We start from the raw sequence: 24,979 nt of genomic DNA, 5'->3' as shown, positions 1-24,979 counted from the left end.
AGGGGCTGCTGCAGGCCGACTCTGTATCTCTAGGTTCAGAGGGAAGTCTAAGTCAAGCCATGTCCAGTTTCCTTGTGGTCACTTGGCTACTTCCTTGGAAGGGAGGATGCCAGCAGGTCTGGACTCAGACCCCCTCCCACTCCCACTGCTCAGGAGCACAGTTACATGGAGTCCTCGGCACATGGCACCCTTGGCCCCTGGTTGAAGCCTCCTGGCCTCCCGCCCTCTCTGCTGACCTGGCCCAGAGCCTCCACCTGTATCCCTGCACGTGTACCCTCCCCGCCACTTGCACCCCTTCTGAGAACTCGTGGACAGGCTCGGGGCCACTGTGCATACCCTGGGCCCTGCTGGGACAGTGGGGTTGGGGCTAGCCTGGCCACCCCACAATACTCGGTAAACGTGATACCGCAATTTTTTGTCCTGCTAGTATTTATTATAAAACTTGCAGGCTCAGCTGTTGTCTTTAGTCACCTTCTTCTGATATAAGCGTGTCTGGATGTAAAGAAAAGGGCAAGCTGAGGGGCAGGCCGGGATTTCCAATAACCCTATCACCACGGGGCACTGCACCCACCACCAGCCAGCCACTGCCCTTGCCTGCCCCTCCCCAGCCCACGTCCACACTTCATTCCTTTTATTCTGGTGCGCACACACCCTGTGTTCTCATCCATTCATCAGGTGATGAACACCTGGGATGTTTCTACTCCCTGGCTGTTAGGAGGAACACTGTCCTGTGTGAACACACGTTCATTCTCTGGGGCATGTGCCCAGGTGTGGGAGTGGGGTCACACAGCAGCTGCACGGATGGCGGGTCACACCCACCAACAGTGCCAGCGTGTGGGGCTGTCCCCACGTCAGTGCCACACCGGTACTGTCCCGGCTCACTGCTGCAGGGGTGGCCTGTGTGTGGTACGCACCTCCTGGGTCATCAGTGACACCAAGCACCTTCTGATGACTTGTTGGCCGAACCCACCAGGCGGGGAGCCTCCGCCATGCTGGGCAGGGGTGGGGGGTGGGGTGGCACAGGAGCTCAAACACAGCTGGCCCTTGTCTGGATTTTCTTAGAGAAATGTTTCTCCATTTGCTATCTGCCCTTAGGACAATTTCTGGACTCTAAGCAGCTGTTTTTGTGATCTTGCCAGTAGTTTTGTTAGGGAGAGGGTCTATGGCATTCCCCGTTCCATCTCCTGGAAATTGATTCCAGTCAACCTTACCTTCTGTGAGCAAAAGCTAGACCCAGTCAGTAGGGGCTGTTGATTTATCAGAAATAAGACTCCGGTAATTTTGGGGGCTGTTTTTCAATAAACTGGACACATCCAACCTGAGGTTTCCTGACAAGTGAGCCAGGCTTCTGCTTCACCACTGGCTACACCCGTGCCTCCCCTCACCCCCACCATTTGTGCAGACTGGTTCCAGCTCCTCGGGAAGCTGTGAGCCAAGCCATCTGTAATCGTGTCCCTCCAACACACAGGCTCAGACCACAGCCGGACAGCAGGCCCCTGTGCTCCCAGGGACTTTTTGCAGAAAGCAGTGCAGCTCCAGGTAGCGGCCACTGCCTCCCTGACTCGGTGACAGTGAGCACTCGGGAAGCCAGGACTTGTGGGTTGGGCTGTCACTCTGCCAAAACAAGTGACACGTGTCCAGGCAGAGAGGAGAAGCCACAGTCAGTCCCCAGTTTAACACTGTATTTAACGTCACCACGTGAGTCTTGGAGATGAGGCTTGCTCACATCCAGCGGTTAGTGCTCTGAAGCCATTTTCTGGATGTTCATCTCACACACTCTGAATAATCATGAAGTAAAGCACTGATGACCACAGCGTGTCCTCTGGTCTCTGCAATGCCTCTCAGGGAATGGCTACCAAGTGGCCAGTGCTTTGCCCCAACAGTGAGGGACCCAGGGCCACCTCTCCCACTCAGGGTGGTGGCTCACGTCCTTAGAAGAACTGAATTCCTGAAGGCACTTCAAGGCTGACCCCCAACTTACAGCCAAACGAAGGCAGACCCCACCCCGTCAGTTCTGGGCGAGTGTGAACAGCTTCATTGGAGCTTTGTCTCCAGGAAGACCACCTACGGGAAGCTGACCTGACCTTGTGCCCCCTTGCCAGTCCTGGGCCTGGGCCAAGCCTCCTGTGTGTCCTGGGGCCTGGTCTGAGGCAGCAGAGTACCTGGGGACCAAGACTCTTGCAACTGAGGAATCCCTGTCTCCTGCTCATGCGTTTGGCAGCCACTGCTCAGGATCTTTCCAGAAAGGAGGGAGCCCTCGCTGATGTGTCCCCAGTCCTGGCCTAGGCTGCCTTCTGCTTCCGCTCCTCCTGCAGGAGGGGAGACAGGGTTGGCCCACACCACCCTCCCTCACTCCCTGCACCAGCTCTGCCCCTCCAAACCCGAGATGCCCTGAGCCTGCTCAGAAAGTGAGCCCAACCGTGGGCCTCCCCGCCCCGTCGCCTCCCTCCACTTCGGGTTTCCCGGAGAGACGAGCCCCCGCGGTTGGCCCCTTACCTTGACAGCCTTCTCTAGCAGGGACAAGGCCTCCTCGTACTGCGGGACCAGCGGCTGCAGGAGCTCGCTGGGGGTGTCATGCCGCTCCAGCCCAGGCACCCCACCTTCCTCGAGCATGCGGAGGAACCTCCTCTCCTGGAGGGAAGCACACGAGGGGATGAGGTTCCTCCCTGCCCCCCTGCCCCACCCTGGGCGGCCCCGGATAGAACCCAGCCCTGGCCTCCTGCGGAGACCACACAGACTGACCTGGACTTTAAGGAGCAGCGTGAAGGCCTGTCCGGATTTTCCTGCACGGGCAGTTCTTCCAACCCTGAAACCAAGCACAGCTACTGCAGAGCACTGGCCCCCAGCCCCTTAGGGATCTGAGGGAGCTGTGGTTCCTCCCCAGGCCACCCCTGCCCCCAGACCCGGGGTCAGGCCTGCACCTGTGCACGTAGGTCCGCAGATATTGGGGGGCATCGTAGTTGACCACCAGCTGCACGCCCTGCACGTCGATGCCGCGGGCCATGGCGTCAGTGCTGATGAGACTGCCGGGATACAAGGGGCTGTGGGGCCTGTCTGAGGCCAGGAGCAGTGTCACACCCCCGCTCCCAGTCTGCAGGGGACACGCCTATGAAGTCCAGAGGCGCGTTTCCTACACCAGGGAACCTTCAGGAACCCAGCTGGCCCGAGTGAGCGCCCCTCCCCAGAGCAGGACCCCGCCCGTCTCACCAGGTACTCACAGCTGGATCTTTCCCTGCTCAAACTGCTTCAAGATGCCCTTCCTCTGGCCAGGCCCATAGCGGGAGGAGAACTCGGCCACAGTCACACCCCCAAAAGCCTGGACCAGCAGGAATAGCCTGCATGGGAGAAGCCAAAGCCCAGTGGGCTGGAGCAGAACCACCTCTGCCTCCACTCCTGCACCCGCCCTGGGCAGCCAGGCCTCACCTGTGTGAGTTCTCGCGGGAGTTGGTGAAACAGAGGACCCGTGAGAAGTTCATTTCCAAGATCAGATGCAGGATGACTAATGGCTTGAAGCGGAGACTGCAGGGCACGTAGTGATGCTGTGGGGGACGGCATGGGGTTGGCCAGGACCCAGGTGCCTAGATGCACCCCCTCCCCACCCCCAGTGCCCTGCTCACCTTGAGCCCTGTGGGGAAGGTGTACTTCCCACCTGAGTCCTCGTCCACGTCAATGTCGGGGTCACTGGGGCCCCTGTGTGCTGACCCCGTTGAGAAGAGCCGGGGCTGGTAAAGGCCGAGCTGCTGTAGCTTTTCGGGGTTCTGGGTCAGAGTGGCTGAGAAGAGTAGCTTCTGCAGGGGCATCTGGGGACAGCACATGCTGAAAGGGAATGGGGTACTGGAAAAGCAGCCACAGCTCAACCAGCAGGCCCTCCAGCCCGGCGCGGACGGCTCAAGGGACCAGCTCAGGGCAGCTCCACTGGGCCAGGAGCAGAGCAAGCTCAGGGCTGGGTACCTGGCAGCAGTCAACACCCGGGGCTGCGTTCTCTGGAACACAGCACAGGGATCCCTGGGGCCTTCACTGGGAAAGGCAGCAGCCACCACCCGTGGCAGCCAGGACTGGTGCATGCTGTCGATCATGCGGTCAGCCTCATCAATGATCTGCAGGAGACAGGAAACTGAGGTCAGCTTCAGCTCTAAGCCCAGCTGGCCTCTGCTGGGAGCCAGCACGGGAGCCCCACCCATGACAAGGTCATGTGGGAGAGTTCTGGTGGGCAAGGCAAGCCAGAACTCGAGGGGTGCCCCTCTGGGCCTGCCTGAGCGTCTACCCCAAAACCAGAATCTGTTTTACTATTTTACGACTTTCACCAACTCTTCTGACATTAACGGGGGGCTATCCCCGACCACCTTTCTCTGTAAGAAAATCAACTTAAAACTCTAGTTAATAAGTCTCCTGGGCATAATAGGAGTGTTTCAATTCAAACCCCTCTGATGACTTTCTAGCTTGCCTGACAGGTTTGTTCAGATTCACAACCTCCCAACTACGGGAAGCTTAAGATATTCTAATAATGCAGAGCTTCTCAGAGAGTTAAAATTGTTAAATAGAACTAGTAGAGGATTTCTTTGTTGAGCTAATGCTTGCTGCCAAGTTTCCATATCCCTTACCTACTGTGTCCCTGGGAGTGTATTGATTAATATAGCTGGTGTATAGAAATGTAAGTAGTAGCTTTAATGTTTGTAACCTTGGACCCTTGAGTTAACTCTTCTCTTATTATAGCCCACCACACTTTTGCCCTATAGGAATGCAACTTTATCTAATGCTTTCAGAGGGTGGCGCCTGACTTTAGAATAATCACCATTAGAGAAAAATAAGTTTTCTAAAGAAAGGGTCATAAAATGTTAACAGGCCTCCTGGCCAGAAGATGATGTAAATCACCTAAAGCTTTTGCATATGATAAGTTTGCAGAAAGAAAGCCTGGCTTCGATAAGGATCAAGGACTGCTGACCTTGCATGAGTCTACCCGCACCCCCTCCCCACCCATTATCCTCTATACACAACTTAAGGTATAAAAACTACTTTGGAAAACAAAGTGCGGGCCTTGCTCACCGAAGCTCGGTCTCCCCTTGTAATTCTCTTTCCTTTTCCTTTTCTGGCTGATCTCCCTGGAGCGCAGAGGCTCTCTGCATTCACTTTCCTGCCTGGGCTTCTAAGACCCACTCGAGAAGGTGCCTAAGGTGGGGCACCTTCTGCGATTCGAGAGGGCACCTGCAGCCTACGTGAACAGAGCAAGTCCTGTGCTGGGGCTTTACTGGCTTTCTGCGTAAACCAAGGAATATCAGCCTCTTTTCTCTCCTCTATTTTCTTAACTGCAAAATTCTTTCCTTATCTCTTTATCTATTCTTTTATTCATGCCATCCTCCCCGAGGGAATCCCTGGTTCCTGCTGGGGTAGGCCTCCCTCCAGGCGGATGACCTACCAGGAAGCGGAGGTGCTGGAGGCTGAATCCTGGGGTCTGGTCGATGTGGTCCACCAGGCGGCCAGGGGTGGCCACCATGATGTCAGCCAGGCAGCGGAAGCCGTCTGCTCTGTGGAGCAGAGGGTGGCTCAGCGAGGTCCCCCGGCACTGACCAAGTGAGCCTGCCTCCCTAAGGTGCCCACAGCCCAGCAGGACCTACGTCTTCTGCACGAGGCTCTCCTGCTCCTTAGCCAGTGACTTCTGCCCAGTGATCAGGGCTACTCGAAGAGGAGTGGCATCCGTATAGACATTGAACACTTTGCTCACCTGGAAGAGGAGTGGCCATCACCAGTGTGATCTGAGGCCCCCCTGCAGCAACAAAGACCCTGGATCTGACCTCCAGGCATGGGGTCCACGTACCTGCTGGGCCAGCTCCTTGGTTGGCAGCACAACCAGGGCACGAACCTGGCACACAGCTCGATGTAGCAGGGCCTGCAGAGGAGACGACCGCTCGTGTCAGCAGGGTCACTCCCTGCCTGCATGCCCAACTGGAGGGTGAGGGGTCCTTACGCTCACCTGCACCACAGGGATGACGAAGGCCAGGGTCTTCCCGCTGCCCGTTGGGGCAGAAACACAGAGGTCGCTAGGCCGGTAGCCGCCTCTGCTGACCAGAAACCCATTGGCTGTGCTCTCTAGGACAGCAGGAATCACTGCAGCCTGCACTGGACAGGGAAGGGAAAGAGGCAGGTCATGTCTGTGCAGGGACACCCAGGATTAGCACAGGCTCTGAGGCCAGAAATAGCGTCTTCCCCGTCTGTGACCTCTAGGCTGGGCTCTCCCTCAGGGTCGGCACCAGGGCCTCCAGGAGTGTCGAAGAGGCTGAAGGCACTGAGACCAAGTCCACACGTGACACTGGACGTGTACAGGGGCTGCCTGTGTTGGCAGCTGCTGAATGAGGCCCTGCATGGCTCTGAACATGCTCTAGAAGGAACCCTACCCCCGTCCCCAGTCCACCTGCCCAGGGCTGGGGCACCTGGAAAGTAGGATGAGATGCCCTGTGCCCGCAGCTTCTTCTGCAGGTCTGGGTGAACTTCAGGGATGTCTTCAATAGGCACCAAGCCTTCCGTTACATTCTTTCCAACACAGCTTGGCTGAGCCAACCACACTGGCAGGAAAGGCTGGACCTATCACAAAGGACAGAAGAGAAAGACCGGGTCAATTCTCCAGAGCCAGTTGGGCAAGGCCTGGGAAGCCAAGAACTCAAAACACTCAGGCTAAAGAGGCTATAGAAACAGGCAAGGCTTCAAACTTCTCCCAGCTCTTTTTTTCCTCCACTGCCTATGGGATCTGAGTTGTTGTTGAGGGATTGAACCCTCAGGGATCGAACCCAGGTCCTTGGCAGTGAAAGTATGGAATCCTAATCACTGGACCATCAGGGAGTGCCCAGCTTTTCCTTGACCCCTACAACTCACTCTCCACGTGACATTTAAAGGAACTGAGAAATACAATCCAAAATGTGCCACTCCATGAGCCAAACAAACCACCCAGGGACTTACCTTCGCACTTATGATAACATCCATGCTCTAAAAATATCTGTGCTCTGAGCCACAGCTCCAGGGCCTCATGACCTGGCAGTTTCTCGTCCCCCAAGTACACAATCCCCTCCATGCTTTTCATACACTAAGCTCATTACTACCTCAGGGCCTGTGCTCCAATCCGGCCTTCTGCCTGGCACACACTTCCCTGCCCCTCTTCCCCCATCTTAACTAGGCTGATTTCTGTCTCTGAGAAAGACAGATGCCAACTCAATGCAGATGTCCCAGTAAGGACCTACTCTACAGCACAGGAGACTCTATTCCATACTGTGCAATAAGCTATATGGGAGCAGGATCTAAAAGAGAACGGACATAAAATGCTTGCTCCTTGGAAGAAAAGCTAGGACCAATCTAGACAGCGTATTAAAAAGCAGAAACATTACTTTGCCAACAAAGGTCCATATAGTCAAGGGTATTGTTTTTCCAGTAGTCATGTATGGATGTGAGAGTTGGACCATAAAGAAGGGTGAGGGCCAAAAAACTGATGCTTTTGAACTGTGGTGTTGGAGAAGATTCCTGAGAGTCCCTTGGACTGCAAGGAGATCCAATCTGTCAATCCTAAAGGAAATCAATTCTGAATATTCATTGGAAGGACTGATGCTGAAGCTGAAACTCCAATACTTTGGCCACCTGATGTGAAGAGCTGACTCATCAAAAAAGACCTTGATGCTGGGAAAGATTGAAGGCAAGAGAAGGGGACAACAAAGGACAAGATGGTTGGATGGCATCACCGACTTATTGGACGTGAGTCTGAGCAAGCTCTGGGAGATGGTGAAGGACAGGGAAGCCTGGCCTGTTGCAGTCCATGGGGTGGCAAAGAGTCAGACACGACTGAGCAACTCAACAACAAATATATAACTGACTCACTTTGCTATATAGCAGAAATTAACACAACACTGTAAATCAATACTTTGATACTGCTGCTGCTACTGCTGCTAAGTCACTTCAGTTGTGTCCGACTCTGTGCGACCCCATAGACGGCAGCCCACCAGGCTCCCCCCGTCCCTGGGATTCTCCAGGCAAGAACACTGGAGTGGGTTGCCATTTCCTTCTCCAATGCATCAAAGTGAAAAGTGAAAGTGAAGTCACTCAGTCGTGTCCGACCCTCAGCGACCCCATGGACTGCATCCTTCCAGGCTCCTCCGTCCATGGGATTTTCCAGGCAAGAGTACTGGAGTGGGGTGCCACTGCCTTCTCCAATACTCTGATAAAACTAAAAGAAAAGAAAAAAAGTGGATCTCTTTACAAGGGCTCTGCCAAGCCTCTCTTATTTTTCCTAGTGACTGTCACCATCCAAACACCCTTTAGCTCCAGAATTTGTTTACTGAAATCTCTTGTGCTAAGATAAAGCTGCAACTCCCAGGTAGAATCTCCTGTTTGTTTGGTAAGCAAGTGTGAGCACAGTAGAACCTCCTTAAATGTGCACCAAGGAAGAGAAGCTGTTTAGAGATCTCTGTGACGGCAGCACAGAAACCAAGTCGATCTCATAGATTATAAAAAAAAGAGAAGTTTTACAATTGAAGGTAGAAACGGTGAGCTTGCACAGAACTCAAACGATTAGTAGCCACCGCAGACAAAACAGCTGAGGCTTCAGTAGTCAGCCCACTCAGTAATTCACTCACTGAACACAAACCTGACACCCACCAGGTGCAGGCACCGTTCTCCAAGCTGTTCCACGAACACGAGCCGCGTTAACGACAGTCACCCCAGCTCTGCAGCCTCCCCGCGGCCTCTCACCTTTGGCACCTTGCTTCTCCCGAAGCCCCCGAGCACCAGGGCGTGGGTTAGGGGTCCAGAGGCCTCTTCTGGGGGTGGTCCGCCCCGGCCCTCCGGCGATCCTGCGGCTTCGGCGCCCACGCTGCTCTCCGCGGGTGTCTCTTCACTGCTCTCTGCGCGGCAGAAGCGGGGCCGGGGCGGCTGTCAGCACCACGCGGCCCCGAGTCTCAGGACCCCGCCCCGGCCCGCGAGGCCCCACCTGCGCCCTCGTCCTCGTTCTCGTCCTCGTCGTCGGTCTTCTGCCGCTTGTTGGGGGGCGCGGGCGGGCTTCCTGGTTCCCTGCCGCCCTCGCGCCTCCGAGTTCTGCGAGGTCGCCGCCGCCGTTTCCCCGCCGCCGGCGCGCTCTGCGCGGCCTCCTCGGGCGCTTGCTGCGGCGGCTGCTTCTGCAGCTGCCGCTCTCGGGCCCGGCACTGCAGCCGCTCCAGCAGCGCGCGAGCCCGGCCGTCTGCCTCGGCCTCCGCCCCGGCCGCCTCGGGGCCAGCGTACCGCGCAACGTGGAAGAGCGCCATGCCGGCCACCACGCACCTCTCCTGCTCGGCGCGCCGCGATGACGGCGGGGACGGGGCGTGACGTCAGTGGCGCGCCAGGCGGCGGAGCGACGGGTCTGGTCTGTCCCGCGTGGGGTGGCGGCATGGAGGGGGACGCCGGCCCCGGGGACGCGCGGCGGGCGCTGGGCCACCTAGTGGAGGCGGTACTGGCCAGCCGCGGCGAGGCCAACGCCGTGTTCGACATCCTGGCCGTTCTGCAGGTGGGGGCACGTGTGGTGTGGCGGGGGTCGCGGCCGGGTCCGCGGGTTAGAGACCAGGATGGGGGTCTCCTCGGGCACGGACGAAGTGGGACTTGGTCTCGGATGGGGGCAGATAATTGTGAGGTGGAGTCCAGGACTATACTGGAAGTTTTCTCCAGCCTCGCAGGGCTCTAGGTTGGAGGGTCCCGGGGCGGGGCCGGGGGAGCTTTGACAGAGGTGGGATGGGAGAGTCACGCCGGGATCAGGGGTGGAGGGGGATGGGGCTGAAGTCCTGGTCGGGAAAGGGAGCAGGGGCCACAGTTCCTGACGGGGTACCCTGCGAACACCGGCATCTCCCCACAGTCTGAGGACCAGGAGGAGATCCAGGAAGCCGTGCACGCATGCAGCCGACTTTTCGGGGCCCTGCTGGCCCGAGGAGAACTGTTTGTGGGACAACTGCCCTCTGAGGAGATGGTCCTGACAGGTGAGTGTCCAGGAGGGCCTAGTCTTGACAGTGTTGGAGAGGGACTTCGCTGACATGGATTGAGCCCCCCAACCCCACCCCAAACTCCATCACGGGCCATGCAGGTGGGTGGGATCAGGGGATTATATTTGGGGAAAGGGGTGGGGTTCAAAGTAATACAGACTTTGAGGCTGAGTTTAAGTAAAGAATGGATGGGGTATAACTGTGTCTCGTGCCTCTTGTGGGATTTGACATTCTGGAGCGTTGGCTGTTAGTACCACGAAGATTTAGGTGTATGTGTCTGGTCCTTGGGATGTCTGGGTCTTGGGATGAGAGAGAGAGCCTAGCCCAAGTAGGACCTACCCTGCCTGCCTGTGGGAACGTGCTGGTCCCACCCCAGGTCTGGAGCCACAGTGACTCCTTTCCACTCATTCCCTGGTTGCCCAGAGTAGAAGGCAGGGGGAGGTTGGGGCTGGCACCAGTCAGGGTGTGGGCTGACCACCCTGTCCCGCCTACAGGGTCCCGGGGGGCCACTCGCAAATACAAGATTTGGATGCGGCACCGGTACCAGAGCTGCTGCAACCGCCTGGGGGAGCTGTTGGCTCACCCCTCCTTTCAGGTCAAGGTGAGCTGGGGTGATTGGCTTTGCCTCTTACCTGCACGGCCCCTGCCCCACCTTCTCTGCACAGCAGGGGTCTGGGGCTGTGACTGCAGACCTCTCGCTAGGTAAGGATGTTCTCTCTTTCTGTGGCTGGTTTCGAGGGTGTGGTTTCATTCTGTCTCCTGACTCTGCCCGGAGTGTGGTTTTGCGGGCATTCAGGTCTAAGCACCTGTCTGCAGGGGTAACGTGTGGGGATGTGCAGCGTGGTCCCTTTGCCATCCCTCCTCCTAGGAGCTGGCCCTCAGCACACTCATGAAGTTTGTGCAGCTGGAGGGTGAGCACCCACTGGAGAAGCCCAAGTGGGAAGGCAACTATCTGTTCCCCCACCAGCTCTTCATGGTGAGTCTTGGGGTCTCCCCCAGCCATCTATGGGTTGTGGAGTTGAGGGGACTCTCGCAGCTCCTCTAGACTCTGGTTTGTGAGCTCCACCTCAGGGCTGTCTATCCTGGGGGTGGGAGAGATGCTCAGTGCCCTGCCCTGCTCCCCATGTGCAGTTGGTGGTGGGAGGCCTGCTGTCTCCAGAGGAGGACCGCTCCCTGCTCCTCTCCCAGTTCCGGGAGTATCTGGAACACGATGACATCCGCTACCATACGATGCAGGCCGCCTCCAACACCGTGGCCCGGACCACCAATGGGCGCCCTGAGGTGAGCCACCCAGGTCCCTGGGAGCAGGGAGGGAGGGGGCAGTGGGCATGCAGCATCCAGGTGCTCAGCCTGGCCTCTGACAGGTGCCCCTCACTTTCTGGAACAATGCCTTCATGCTGCTGTCCTCTGTGAGCCTGCCCCGCCAGGAGAGCACCCTCTCCAGCTTCTATGTGAAGCACACAGGTGAGTGTTGGGGGTGGGAGGGCGGGCAGGAGGGGCCCAGCCGGGTCGCATGTCTGGTGACCCCTTGCATTCCTTGCAGAGCTGTCAGACAAGTGGAAGGTCGTTCATCTGAAGGTGAGACTCCCTGGACAGATGGTTGGTTGGCCTTCCTGGGAACCACCTGATCCTAGGCCAGCACCTCCTTCCTAGCCTCAACAGTGGGGTCAGGAGGTGGAGACAGGAGGACCCAAGGGGGAGAGGATGCCCACAGGCACGGTTCCCGGAGGTCAGAGGCAGCCTGCCCGGACCTCTTGGGTGCTGAGTGTTATTGCCAGGGGTGGGCTATGAACACTGACCCTGTGGTCCCGAGGGAGGTTTTCTCTCGCCGCGACCCCTTAGGTCCTGTCCTGGTATCAGAGGCAGGAGGAGGGTGGGGTGAGACTGAGAACGTGGGGGACCTCGACCCCTGCCGCTTCCCTGCAGGAGCACAGGAAGGCCTTCCAGCAGATGTGGCTCCACTTCCTCAAGCACCAGGTAGGAAGATGGGGAGGGACCCAGGGCAGGGCACCAGTATGGGGCTCTCGGGATGGGGAAGCCGGCACCCTGACCTGCTGCTTCCCGCAGCTGCCTCTCTGCGTCTGCAAGAAGGTGCTGGTAATCATGCACGACTCCATCCTGCCCCACCTGGCGCAGCCCAGCCTCATGATCGACTTCCTCACCCGCGCCTATGACATCGGTGAGCAGGAGATGCCCGGCGGGCCCAGAGCGGGACCGGGCATGGGGTGGTGCTTTGCGTTCCTGGATGCCGGCATCCAGCAGGGTTGAGAGCAGGGGCCCAGCTGGTCAGCAGTATTTGTACTGGAGGTTTTTTCCTACCTCCCATCTGGCGGATGGCCTCTGGCTTTGCTGGAATCTCGTTCCCAGAGTTGGGGTGCTGTTAGGTTGGGGCTTCACAGCTGTGTCTGTCTGCAGGTGGAGCCGTCAGCCTGCTGGCCTTGAATGGACTTTTCATCTTGATTCATAAACACAACCTGTGAGTGTCTGCCTGGGGGTTTGTAGGCCTTTTAGCTCTGCTAAAAGGTCCTTGACCTGAGCTGGCATTTTTTAAAAACGTAATTTATCTCTTGCTGGCTGTGCTGGCTCCCCATTGCCACGTGGACTTTTCCTCCTTGCGGCGAGCCCTCTCCAGCTGTGCTGACTTCTCCTGTTGCGGAGCACAGGCTCAGTAGTCGTGGTGCACGGGCTTGGTTGCCTCGTAGCATCCAAGATCTTCCTGGACCAGGGGTCAAACCCGAGTCTCCTGCGTTGGCAAGTGGATTTTTTTAACCACTAAGCCACCAGGGAGGCCCCCAGGTCAGGGTTCTGATCTATTCTCTCTGTGGCTTCTCCCCACACGTGCCCCCCTCACTTACCTCACCCTCCTAGGGAGTACCCTGACTTCTACCGGAAGCTGTATGGCCTTCTCGATCCGTCCGTCTTCCACGTGAAGTACCGGGCCCGCTTCTTTCACTTGGCCGACCTCTTCCTGTCGTCTTCGTGAGTACAGGGGTGGGGGTGGGACTAGGGGATACCTGGCCTAGCTCAGCGCGACAGGGGCTACCTGGGCCCCACTGAGTCCTGCGGGGTAGGAAGGGAAGCTCGGGGCCTGTGCAGGGGGCAGCAGGGTCTCACGCCCACTGCCCTGCCCAGGCACCTGCCTGCCTACCTGGTGGCTGCCTTCACCAAGCGTCTGGCCCGCCTGGCCCTGACAGCACCCCCCGAGGCCCTGCTCATGGTCCTGCCCTTTATCTGCAACCTGCTGCGCAGACACCCGGCCTGCCGGGTCCTCATGCATCGGCCCCGGGGCCCTGGTGAGTGCGGCTGGAGGTGGAGGAGGCTGGGCCGCGAGGCCAGTACGTGGGGGTGAGTGGAGATCAGCCCTGGATCTTGTTCCTAGAGCTGGACGCCGACCCCTATGACCCCACAGAGGAGGACCCGGCCCAGAGCCGAGCCCTGGAGAGCTCCCTGTGGGAGCTACAGGTAAGGGCACCCTGACTGCCCAGATCACACCCTAAGCTTCCTGGAGCCACCCTCCCCGGGGCACTTTCCCTGGCCACCCGCCCAGCTCTGCTTGTGTGTCTCTGCCCAGCTCCTTCCTCTGGCCTTTGTCCTCCAGGATCCCATCTTGCCCCATCACTTTGGTTTCCCAAGGGAGTCTTTGGAGTTTCCACTCTGTCCCCCTCCCTGGGCTGCTGAAGCACTGGGATGTCCACTGCTCAGTGCTGCCCGAGGAGGGCTGGTGAAATCCCATATGTCCCTCCAGGCCCTCCAGCAGCATTACCACCCCGAGGTGTCCAAGGCCGCCAGCGCCATCAACCAGGCACTGTCCGTGCCCGAGGTCAGCATCGCCCCGCTGCTGGAGGTCACCGCCTTTGAGGTAAGGGCGTGGGGCAGGGCTTCAGTGGAGAGGGTAGAGGGGCGGGGGGATGGGGTGGCCGTGGCTGCACAGTGCAGACTGACTGTCCATCCTTTCCTTGCAGATCTTTGAGCGGGACCTGAAGAAGAAGGGGCCTGGGTCGGTGCCGCTGGAGTTCATCCCAGCACGGGGCCTGCTGGGCCGGCGGGAGGACCTCTGTGCCCAGCATTTCACGCTGAGCTGACCCTGTGCCTCCTGCTCCCCACCACCCCCCATAAGTGGTTTCATAGGAGAGCTATTCGGGTGGGCTGGTGGGTCGGGGTCTAGGGAAGCCCACCCCCTCTTCCTTAGCCTATGGGGCTGGGATCAGTGCTGGCAGCGTGCCCTCATGACTGCAGTGTGTTGCTGGCCTCGCTGGAACATGCTACCCAGGGACCCTCCATTCTCTGCAGCCTGGTGGGGACATAGGTGGGGGTTTATGGGGGCAGGGGGTACAGGAGCAGTCCCTGCCCCCAGGGCTGCAGTTACAAGCATGCTGGTTCATCCCTCCAGCCCCTCCACGCCCTGAGCAGAGCAGGCGCCTTGGCCGCAGGCCAGCAGCTGCTTGTGTTTCCAGGGTGGTTTTTTTTTTTAGTCTCCTGTTTTACCATGGATGCTTGGTTCTCCATCTACAGCAGTGACCCCATTTCTTTAAGAAACTGGTTTATTCAAGCACACAACTGGTGCCAGCTTACATTTGGCAGGGACTGAGCAAGCCGTGGCAGGGGCAGGGGCGGGCGGCGGCTCTCAAGCCCAGCGGGAAGAGACCCTCGCTGCCCCCAGCAGCCTCCTGTCCCCACCATGTTCTGGGCACACCCCTCCCCAACTCCACCTGCACCCCCATCCAGAGGAGCAGGGTGTGAGCTCACAGCAGGCACCCTGGGAGTCACAGCAGGGAATAGTTAAGCCAGTTTGGTCTCCGGGGACCCTCACTGCCAGCCCAGGGTCCTAGTGTGCACTCAGCACCCCGTTGGGAGCAGCACACGGCACGGCCCCACTGTCCTGAGAGAACCAGGGACGCTCCTCCCCGCCCTGGAGATCGCCTTGTCCCTGGGGTGCAGGGCCTGCCTCGGGGCTGGGGGCCCTCATGCACGTTCGTGGTGAGTGGTTTCCAGGGTCCCGGACAGCCTGGCACCAGGAGTGTCCAGTGAGCCAGAGGCTGCCATGGCCTCATCAGGGACACCAGGGGGCAGTGCTGGACGGGCCTGAGTCCTCGCTTTTCCTGAAAAATAGCAGTATGTAAAAATTTAAATAAATTATGAAATGCGAACACGTTTTCTTGGTCTTACCTGGGTTCAGCCTCCTGTGCTTCCCGCAGTTCCTCACTCTGGCAGCTCGGGGACGCCCGCCCACAGCCACTCTGACCCCTAGACAGCTGCACTTTGGATGGTTGACCTTGGGCAGGTTCCTGCTTCCTGTTGGAGAAAGGGGCTGAGAGTGCCCTTCCCAGAGGCCATGCAATTGGCTGAGTGGCTGTAGGTGAGCAGTGAGCGGTGGTGAGAACTGAGCAGGGTTGGAGAAAGGAGGGCGGGGTATCCTGCTGGGGTCTGTTTTCTTTCCCCGTTTCTGTACTCCTAGAATGACTACATCCTATGTGCTGCCCACCCTCTACGAGAGGTCGAGTACGCCCCCCACCCCCACCCCACATAGACATGTTATTTCCTAGCTTGGGTCGGAGTTTTTACAACCGGCTTTTAAAAATTTCAGATATACAATGAACACATTTTTGGTATAAGCATGCCCCATCTGATATCTGAGGTATACTAAATTTTAAAAGTTGAAGTCCACAAAGCATAAAATTAAGCACTTTAAAATGCATGGCTCTGTGGCATTTGTGCATTCATGGGTGTGTGACCACGGCCTGTATCTAGTTCCAGAACTTTCCATTTCCCCCATGGGTGTATATCTTGACCCCTCCTGCTTCATGATGAAGCCCGTTGGAAGGCATCTGAGAACCAGAAGCCCCCACTTGGAAAGCCACAAGGCAGAGGTTCTGCCATCCTCTCCCCCTAAGGTCAGGTGGCCGCCACAAGCTGGATCAGCCCCAGGCCTCAGGCAGAGGCACCTGGGCTGGGGTCTGGAGGAAGGAGGTGCCTGCCCACCCTGGGGAGTCTGGCATCTGGTGGATGATTTAACCTGGTCCAGATCGAGGGCTGGCCTTTGTCTGGCTCCAGGAGGGACCCAGGCCCCGGGCATCCTGTCTCCTGGGATTGCTGTCCATGGGGCTGGGGTCCATTGGAGACCCCATTGGGGCTTTGGACTGAGCGGTGCCCACTCCCCCTCCAGAGGGAATTTACACTTCCCTGCAGTAAATTGGGATTGTGAGAACAGAGCCCTCAGGTGCCTGGGGGAGTCCTCCCAGGGGGTTGTCCATCATGAGGGAGTTTCAAGGACCCCAGACTTGGCAGTCAAGGTCAGGCTGGGGATGTTCTTGGGGAAGGGAGTGTGCATGAGATTGGAGGGCCCCTGAGAAAGAGGATCCCTGCACTTGCTACCCCACCAAGCACTAGGCGGGATGAGAACCCTGCCCCTGACCCCACCTTGTTAAGCATCCCCAGGTGATCCAAGCAGGGCAGGAGACACCTCCAGAGAAGGAAGGTTGGTGGAGGACCTTGGATGGTGCATCCAGGATCGCCGGGGACAGCAGGGCAGACAGGAGCCTCACGGTGGGGAAGAGCGGACCAGTGGCCTCCAGACAGGATGGTGGGGAGGCCATGCCTCTTGGGGTGCCAGCCAGGACAGGTAGTGCCCCGTGTGCCAAGGGACCACCAAGTCCTTCCCTGTGACCTGAGTCCAGGCTCCTCGCAGGCAGCCCCGTGGGAGGTGGGGCTCCCATACACACCTTGGCTCCCCACCCCAACCTGCTCAGGGTGACAGCTTCCTGTGGCTCCAATCTCAGGGCCACCTCCCTCCCTGCTGGCTCTTCAGCTCTGGTCACCGGAGCCGCTCCCGGATCAGGCGCTGCTTCTCTCTACCAGCCCTCACCCTGGCACACACACCTCCATCCTGACACCACCGGGGAAAAGGGGCATCCTGGCCAACAGAGACCCCATTTCTGCCTCACTCAGAGTTGGAGCTTGGAATAGAATTTGCATCCCGCTGCAAAAACACAGGGACACAGCGTCTCCTGCAGGTCCCGTGGTCCTGCCTCTTAGCTTACTGAGCTAGGGACACAGGGGACCCCTTCCTGGATCCATGAGCGGTCCCCCCACTGACTGCCCCTCGGCACAGAGTTGGGCTCCAGGGCCTTTGGTCCAGAGTTTGCCCAGAGTTTCAGAAAATCTTGGAGGGAGGGCAGTGTGCTCAGTCATTGGGGCCGGGGTAGGGGGTAGATGCTGCCCGCTGTGTGCCCGGCACACAGTCCGTATGCTGGTATATCCCGAGTATGCAGGGCAGTCCTATCTCCGGAGCTGCCCTCCTGATTCTCAGTCTCTCCCTCTCTCTCTCCCTGTCTGTCTCCCTGTCTCCCTCTAGGAGATGAATGAGGCTGGCTGGCAATTAAGTCATAGTCACACACGTAATGAGGAAGTCCGACGAGACGTGGAGAACACTCTCCAGCGATAAGGAACGCTCAAGCATTTCACTGGCATTTAGCAAATTAGCTGCAGAAAATTGGATGTCAGAGGAGTGTCTCCTGAGACGTCAGTCAGGGCTTCAAGCTGGGGGAATGCAGTTGCCCCCTCGTCAAGGGTTTCCCGTTGGACCAGGGGCCAGGGTAAGGGGTCCCCTCAGCACTGAGTCACCCTCCTCCAAGGGGGATCCTTGGTTAATAGAAGCCACTCCTGCCCTGGGGCCTCAATCCCACCTTAGCAGCTGAGGGTGAGGTCACGGCCTGGCGCCCACCAGCTCGGGCTCCGCTCTGTGCTCAGAAAAGTCGCTCGGACCATCCAGGTCTCAGTTGTCTCATCCACAAAGTGGGCGGTTCCAGGAGCCTTAGCTGCTCGCGAAGTCACCCTAAAACTTAGTGGCACGACAACATCGATTTTGCTCGTGAGTCTGTAGCCTAGGCAGGGCTTCGGGGGGACAGCTGGCCTCCTCTCGGCTTGGCAGGACTTGGGGTGGCTGGAACCTCAGGTTGAGCTCCCCTGAGGTCTGGGGTGTTCTAGGGTGAGAGTGGGAGTAACTGAGCTGGTGTAGGGCCATCAGAGGTCAGACAAGGCCTGGACCACTGACATTGTCTCAGGCTTAAAGGCGTGTCCAGGAAGATGTGCTGCAATAGGGCAGGATGTTTTTTCACTGCACAGTTCATCCATGCCCATTATTGAACTTCAGTTATTATAGAAGCAGCTGTAGGTGGGAAGGGAAAAGTCGCTTACAGAGAACTTGTGAGACTCTGAAATGATCAAGAAGGTTCCCAGGAGACGTCTTTGGGAGGCTGGGGACTGCCCAGTGGGACCATCCGCAAAGCTTCTGCAAAGGCCTGGAGGTTGGCTGGTGGCAGTAGCTCACCTCTGCTGCAGAAAGCCACCAGGACGTAGTGGACACGAATGCTGTGTGCCAAGAAAACGCTCTACAAAAGCAGGGGCAAAAGTCAGTTTTCATTCCAATCCATGTCATCTAACTGTTTTCTTGGGCTCCAAAATCACTGCAGATGGTGACTGCAGCCATGAAATGAAGACTTGCTCCTTGGAAGAAAAGCTATGACAAACCTAGGCACTGTATTAAAAAGCAGAGACATTACTTTGCCAACAAAGGTCCATCTAGTCAAAACTATGGTTTTTCCAGTAGTCATGTATGGATGTGAGAGTTGGACCATAAAGAAGGCTGAGCACCAAAAAATGGATGCTTCTGAACTGTGGTGTTGGAGAAGACTCTTGAGAGTCCCTTGGACTGCAAGGAGATCCAACCAGTCCATCCTAAAGGAAATCAGTACTGAATATTCATTGGAAGGACTGATGCTAAAGTTGAAGCCCCAATGCTTTGGCCATCTGATGCAGAGAGCTGACTCACTGGAAAGGATCCTGATGCTGGGAAGGACTGAAGGCAGGAGGAGAAGGGGATGACAGAGGACGAGATGGCTGGATGGCATCACTGACTTAATGGACAGGAGTTTGAGCAAGCTCCAGGAGATGGTGAAGGACAGGGAAGCCTGGCGTGCTGCAGTCCATGGGGTCGCAAAGAATAGGACATGACTGAGCACCTGAACAACAACATAGAAAATTCTCTACAAAAGCAGGGTGTCAGATCCAGCCTGTGGGCCGCAGCCTGTGCACCCCTGGTCTAGCGACCTTCCTAGGTTATGTCTGTGTCCAGGTCTTCATTAGTGGACATGACCAAGGACATAGTTCTCGTCCACGGAATGAACTTGGTCTGTAGAAGGGACGGTCATATCCCTTCTGCAGGTGGAGGGGCCGGCTTGTCATCATTTTGGGGGATTCGCTTCAGTTCTCCCGATCGGCCTTCACTTGGGTTCCCCGGGAACTGTTTGAAGTCTTTCCAGCCCCTTCCTTAATTACTGGCTAAATAGACTCTGACAGAGGCTCATTTGTATCTGCAGGGGAGTTATGTTTTTCCCTTTTTATAGGAGTTGTCCATTAATGGTCCCCGGGATGTCAGTCCCAGACTTGACCATGGTTACCAGCTCGGTGCACATCTGTCTCCTCCTCAGGATCCTTTAATTAAAAATGGCAGCGTTCCATTGTAAGTCCCACATGCCCTCGCCTCCCCTCTGCCTGGGACACGTACAGGCACAGCGTGTGCACAGAGCACTCTCTGTCTGGCTGCCCCCAGTGTCCCCTGAGTTGTGATATATTGACTTTCCATCGAATGTCTGTCATTGCAGTATTGATTCTCCTTCTGTTTTGCTTCTTTAGGCTGTGCTCTGGAGCATGTGGAATCTTAGTTCCCTGACGAGAGATCGAACCTGTGCCCCTTGCAGTGGAATCTTAACCACTAGGCTGCCAGAGAAGTCCCTCCACCGCCTTTCTTTTTTTGACCCATGAAGAGTATTTGTTCGCATTTCCAAGAGGCTGTGACAAATTTCTAGTATTACTGGATGCAACAGATTCTTGGGAAGTGGATTGAATATTAGATGCGTGACCAGGTGTTCTGCCAGGAAGAGGTGGCAGTATCTGCTCTGTGACACCTTCTGTGTCCCTCACTCTGCATCCTTGCCAGGCCCAGAAGCTGCCCCTGACCCCGTCACAGGGCAGGGGGCAGAGGGCAGGGATGGTCCCGAGTAGCAGGGCCTCCGCCTTGATGCCCCCAGCCCCCAGGCAGTGGAGTTCAGAGAGGTGAGTTTTCACCCTGGAAATCCAAATTTCTTACCAGATGAAGGGTCTCCTTTGTACCCCCTCCCCACCGTGTAGGACCTTTCTCTGTCTGCAAAGCCTTTCAGTGATGCACCCCTTCCCCAACAGTCCCGGCTGGGGTATTGAAGCCCATCACACGCTTTGTATCACAAGCTGCGTGAGCCTCCCCAAGCAGGGTGCAGCCCAACAGCCCCTGGGAGGGTGTGTGCGTTTCCCTGCAGGGCTGCTACCCCTCTGGTTACTGTTAGTGTGTAACAAACTGCCCCCAAACTCAGTGGCATGAAACAGCCCAAACACCCAAGTCCTTTGGGTCAGAAATTAGACGGGGGCCCCTGGGCGGCTCGCTTAGCTCCACAGTATCTGGGGCCCCAGCAGAATGATGGAGTCTACGGTGGGGCTGGGTCATTTGGAGGCAGCCAGACTCCCAGGGCTGGTTCCTCAGCTCCAGGGGCTTCAGGAGTATGAATTCCACATGGCAGGTGGGGCTCTGAGAGCATGTGGACGCTGCTTGGCTTTTTAAGACTCAGATCCAGAAATCTCCTGGGGCCACCGGCTATGCTCCTAGACTCAAGGGGGGAAGGACATAAACCTCACCTCTGAACTGGAAGGGTGTCAAACCGTGGAGCCTCTGCTGACCCTGGGCTGTGGGAGGGGAAGGTCCTTCCTCTTACAAGCACAGGGAGGGGGGCTGTGCATGGGGGGAGCCATGGGCAAGTGACCTAGCCTGGCTGGGCCTCAGTGTCCCCATCTGTAAAGTGGGGACAAGAACAGCACTGAACTCATGAGAGATGAAAGCGAAAGTCGCTCAGTCGTGTCCCACTCTTTGTGACTCCATGGACTGTAGAGTCCATGGAATTCTCCAGGCCAGAATACTGGAGTAGGTAGCCTTTCCCTTCTCCAAGGGCTCTTCCCAACCCAGGGACCGAACCCAGGTCTCCCGCATTGCAGGTGGATTCTTTACCAGCTGAGCCACAAGAGAAGCCCAAGAATACTGGAGTGGGTAGCCTATCCCTTCTCCAGCGGATCTTCCTGACCCAGGAATCAAACCAAGGTCTCCTGCATTGCAGGCAGATTCTTTACCAACTGAGCTATCGGGGAAGCCCCTCGTGAGGGGTAAATGAAGAAATGTGGGGGAATTAGTGTCCAAGGGCTGCATAACAAGCATCACAAGCTTTGAGGCTTAAAACCACAGGAATTTATTCTCTCGTGGTTCTAGGGGCCAAAGGTCTAAGATCCAGGGGCCATGAGGCCATGCCCCCTCTGAGGTTCTAGGCAACGGCCCTTCCTGCCTCTTCTGGGGTGCCCGACGGTCCTTGACTGCGGCCGCCTGCCCGCCCGCCCAGTCTCTGTGGGAGGGGTGCTGTCTTCACATGACTTCTCCTTGTGTGTCTGTGTCTAACCTTATAAGGACAGCCTATATGGAATCCAAGGCCCTCCCTACTCCAGTATGATCCCATCTTAACTACACCTGCAAAGGCCTTATTGCCAAACAAGGTCATCTTCTGATGTTTCAGTGGACGTGAATTTTGGGGAGATTCAGTTTAGCCCATTACAGTGAAAATGTGTCGAGGAGACCCTGACCCAGCCAGGGCTCACCTGAGGGTAACCAGTGTCCACCTCAAGGGATCAGTACTATGTGGAGGTGGCCAGAGATGGTCATACTGGGTAAACAGACACTGGGGCCTGGCCTCTCTCTGTCCTGCTGCGCGGCTGGGACAGTGTCTCCTATCCCTGGACTGGTCAACTTTAGCCCCTTAAGAAATTTGGTTGGGGACTTCCCTGGTGGTCTGGTGGATAAGAACCTGCTTGCCAATGCAGGGGACACAGGTTCAATCCCTGGTCGGAAAGATCCCACACCCCACAGGGCAACTACTGAGCCTCCGTGTCTAGAGCCTGTGCTCAGAAGCGAGAAGCCACTGCAATGAGTAGCCCGCGTACCACCACTAGAGAAAGCCCACCATCGAAGACCCAGTGTAGTTATAAATAAATGTTATTTTAAAAAAGAGATCTTGCATATGCTCAAATCTACTTTAAAAAAAACATATACACACATATGCCTAAAATATCACTTTAAAAATACCCAAGATATGATGTCGTTGTCGTTGTTCAGTTGCTAAGTCGTGTCCGACTGACATGTGTTGTCCAGGGACTGCAGCGTTCTCAGGCTGCAGGTTGATTAGAATTTCAGCTGGCGCTTGGGCACCTCTGCAGAGGTGGCAAGAGAGCCCGGGGCCCCATAGATGAGGGAGGCGTGGGGCTGGGTTTTGATTTCCCCAGGGGATGACAGCTCCGGTGGTAGGGAGCTTGGGGCCTTGCTGGAAGGTGGCCTGACTTCAGCAGGAGGACCTGATGGGACAGGAGGCCAAGTACAGCTCTTCTGCTTTGGGCCCATAAGTCAAGAGCAGAACCAAGCAGGGCTTTAATTTCAGGTCAGAAGTAAAGTCGGCCTCAGTTTAGGATAACTGGGGTAGGTAGCCACCAGAGTCCTGGTTGGCGTGGGCCAAGGGGGCGACCAGGCTGGGCACCCCCCGAAGGTGTGCCTTGATGGGCACTAAAACGCTGCCACCACCTGTCTTCCAAATTGTCCTCCTGGCCTGTGGTTGGCATCAGCAAGGTCCAGGATTGGCTATTCAGATGCAAATTCCCCCTGAAGGGAAGATACCAGACTCCCTCATCCACCATTAAGAGGGGCTAGATCCATTTATCACATCCTGCTGTGGGTAGAGCTGTGTCCCCAGAGAGCTGTTGTTGTTGTTGTTCAGTCACTCAGTCGTGTCTGAGTCTTTGTGACCCCTTGGACTCCAGCACTCCAGACTTCCCTGTCCTTCACCATCTCCCAGAGCTTGCTCAAACTCATGTCCATCGAGTCAGTGATGCCATCCAGCCATCTCATCCTCTGTTGCCCCCTTCTCCTCCTGCCCTCAATCTTTCCCAGTGTCAAGGTCTTTTCCAGTGAATCTGCTCTTCACATAAGGTGTGTCCATGTCCTAAGCCTGGAACCTCATGGGACAAGTAGGGTTCAGTTAAGGATGTTGAGGTGGGGGTGTCTGGTCTGGATGTTCCAGGGGCCCCATGGATCACAAGGGTCCTTTTAAGAGGAGGAGGGCCGGAGTCAGAATGCTGAGGAAAAGAGACGTTAGCAGAGGCTGGAGGGAGGTGCTTTGACGGAGGAAGGGGCTGCTGGCCCAGGGCAGTGGGCACCTCCTGGAAAAGGCAGGGAGCAGAGGGGCCCAGCTTCCAGGTCATCTGGGGGTCCATGGGGATTCTGCCATGAGACAATGAGCACAGGCCTTCTCATGCATAGGCTGTGGCACCTGCCATTGGGAAGGGTGAAGGCAGCCCCCCAGCCTCTCCACAACCCAACCTCACCCTTCACTGTGTCCCCCACTTTTCTGCCTTTGCTTGAGGGACACAGAAGCTGCTTTGTAAGCATTTATTTATTTATTTGGCTGTGCTGGGTCCTGGCTGCGACCCACGGGATCTCCCATCTTCATTGTGGCATGCAAGATCTCTTAGTTGCCATACATGTGGGATCTAGTTCCCTGACCAGGGATTGAACCAGGGCCCCCTGCATTGAGAGCTTGAGTCTTAGCCACTGGACCACCAGGGAAGTCCCCGGAGAAGCTGCTTTTGCAGTAAGCGATTCTCTGATGGCAGCAGCCTTGGACCCGGGTCCCTGGGCAGGAAGGGCCTCTGCAAAGCTGTCCTCCATGCCCCTCCCACCTCCAGACAGACCGGCATGTCCCTGGTCTGTCTGTCTCCACGGCCTCATCAAGGAAACCTCAGGAAATGGCTGCACAGTCCAGCCCTTCGATGTCTGTCTCCACGTGCCCTGGGCTTCGGGCCCCAGAGGTTTGTGGTCTGAGTCCCAGTTTGGAAGCGGGGCTGGAGACAACTCCTCCAGCGAAGATCCCCTGGAGGAAGCCACGGCAACCCACTCCAGTATTCCTGCCTGGAGAATCCCATGGACAGAGGAGCCTGGTGGGCTACAGTCCTTGGGGTTGTAAAGAATTGGACATGACTGAAGTGACTTAGCATAGTGACAACTTGGCTCCTTTGTCCCAAGGCATGTGGCTTTTCAGCAGGGATCAGTAGGACCCCACCACCGACCTCCTTCCTGGACTCAGGCAGCCTCAGGCTGACCATTCACCACTGCCTGCAGGACCACTTTCTGAACCAGGCAGGACCCTTTGGAGGCAAATGAGGGCCACCTTGGGCCGGTTTGTATCCACAGGAGCCCGAGGCCACATCACTGGGAAGACAGTGTTGGAGTTTCCTGTGGCTGCTATAGGAAATGAAAGGCTTGAGATGACACAGATTTATTATCCTGTAGTCTGCAGGACCGAAGTCCACAGAGTCTTGCTGGATGAGATCAAGGTGTGGGTCGGTTGGTCTCTCTGGAGCTCCAGGGAGAATCGCTCCCTGCATTCTCCAGCTTTCAGAAACGCCTGTATTCCTGGGCTCCCGGCTCCTTCCTCCAACTCAGAGCTCATGACTCCAACCTCTGCTTTCATCCTCAGGTCTGCTTCCTTGCGATGACCTTAGGCCCATCAATCACCCAGGACAAGCTCCATATTGCAAAACCCTTAACTTAATCTTGTCTGTAAAGTGCTTTTAAAAAAAATAAAAATTTTATTTATTTATTTTGGCTACGTCGGGTCTTAGCTGCAGCATGTGGGCTCAGCTGCACGTGGGATCTTAGTTCCCCAACCAGAGATCAAACCTGAGTCCCCATATCGGAAGGCAGATTCTGGACCACCGGAGAACTGCCCTGCAAAGTGCCTGTGCCTGTGAGGTGATGTGTACACAGGCTCCTGGGTTCAGGACATGACAGGTGGGCCGGGTGGGTGGTGAGCCCAGCTCCAGGAAATGAA

At 56.8% G+C, this 24,979-nt stretch overlaps 2 protein-coding genes across 4 annotated transcripts; one reads left to right on the top strand and one right to left on the bottom strand.

Moving 5' to 3' along the window:
* Positions 1–1,276: 1,276 nt before the first annotated feature.
* On the bottom strand, positions 1,277–9,309 carry DDX51 (DEAD-box helicase 51). 3 transcript variants are annotated; one of them, XM_086347214.1, is made up of 15 exons: positions 8,963–9,309; positions 8,725–8,876; positions 6,426–6,576; positions 5,969–6,114; positions 5,813–5,884; positions 5,613–5,719; positions 5,414–5,522; positions 3,952–4,097; positions 3,618–3,816; positions 3,424–3,539; positions 3,219–3,335; positions 2,922–3,023; positions 2,743–2,806; positions 2,497–2,631; positions 1,277–2,309 (listed from the first exon to the last, which is right to left on the bottom strand). In XM_086347214.1, the coding sequence occupies exons 1-15, from the start codon at positions 9,270–9,272 to the stop codon at positions 2,283–2,285; spliced, it is 1,953 nt and encodes a 650-aa protein (XP_086203340.1). In that variant the 5' UTR covers positions 9,273–9,309; the 3' UTR covers positions 1,277–2,282. The 3 variants fall into 3 exon arrangements, with proteins under 3 accessions (XP_086203340.1, XP_086203342.1, XP_086203341.1); XM_086347216.1 differs by having other exon boundaries at positions 5,969–6,109; XM_086347215.1 differs by lacking the exons at positions 5,414–5,522; positions 5,613–5,719.
* A 28-nt stretch (positions 9,310–9,337) lies between these two features.
* NOC4L (nucleolar complex associated 4 homolog) lies at positions 9,338–15,124 on the top strand. Its single transcript, XM_086347217.1, has 15 exons — positions 9,338–9,511; positions 9,854–9,974; positions 10,472–10,578; positions 10,846–10,953; positions 11,109–11,258; positions 11,342–11,441; positions 11,521–11,555; positions 11,904–11,954; positions 12,045–12,156; positions 12,393–12,453; positions 12,846–12,956; positions 13,110–13,270; positions 13,357–13,439; positions 13,723–13,836; positions 13,940–15,124. Exons 1-15 carry the CDS (start codon positions 9,395–9,397, stop codon positions 14,057–14,059), a joined length of 1,551 nt encoding a protein of 516 aa, XP_086203343.1. The 5' UTR covers positions 9,338–9,394; the 3' UTR covers positions 14,060–15,124.
* The last annotated feature ends 9,855 nt before the right edge of the window (positions 15,125–24,979 follow it).

Source organism: Bos grunniens, chromosome 17, assembly GCF_055505025.1.
Source record: "Bos grunniens cultivar Pamir isolate PY7600 chromosome 17, Bosgru_T2T1.0, whole genome shotgun sequence".
Classification (NCBI taxonomy): domain Eukaryota; kingdom Metazoa; phylum Chordata; class Mammalia; order Artiodactyla; family Bovidae; genus Bos; species Bos grunniens.
This window is presented reverse-complemented; position numbering and strand designations above follow the sequence as displayed.

Coding starts and splice junctions, on each gene's coding strand:
- NOC4L (XM_086347217.1), top strand. CDS start 9,395: ATGGAGGGGGACGCCGGCCCCGGGGACGCGCGGCGGGCGCTGGGCCAC. Junction 9,975..10,471: donor TGAGGAGATGGTCCTGACAG/GTGAGTGTCCAG, acceptor TCCCGCCTACAG/GGTCCCGGGGGGCCACTCGC. Junction 11,556..11,903: donor GGAAGGTCGTTCATCTGAAG/GTGAGACTCCCT, acceptor GCTTCCCTGCAG/GAGCACAGGAAGGCCTTCCA.
- DDX51 (XM_086347214.1), bottom strand. CDS start 9,272: ATGGCGCTCTTCCACGTTGCGCGGTACGCTGGCCCCGAGGCGGCCGGG. Junction 3,817..3,951: donor CGGGTGTTGACTGCTGCCAG/GTACCCAGCCCT, acceptor ATTCCCTTTCAG/CATGTGCTGTCCCCAGATGC. Junction 3,540..3,617: donor CCTTCCCCACAGGGCTCAAG/GTGAGCAGGGCA, acceptor CGTCCCCCACAG/CATCACTACGTGCCCTGCAG.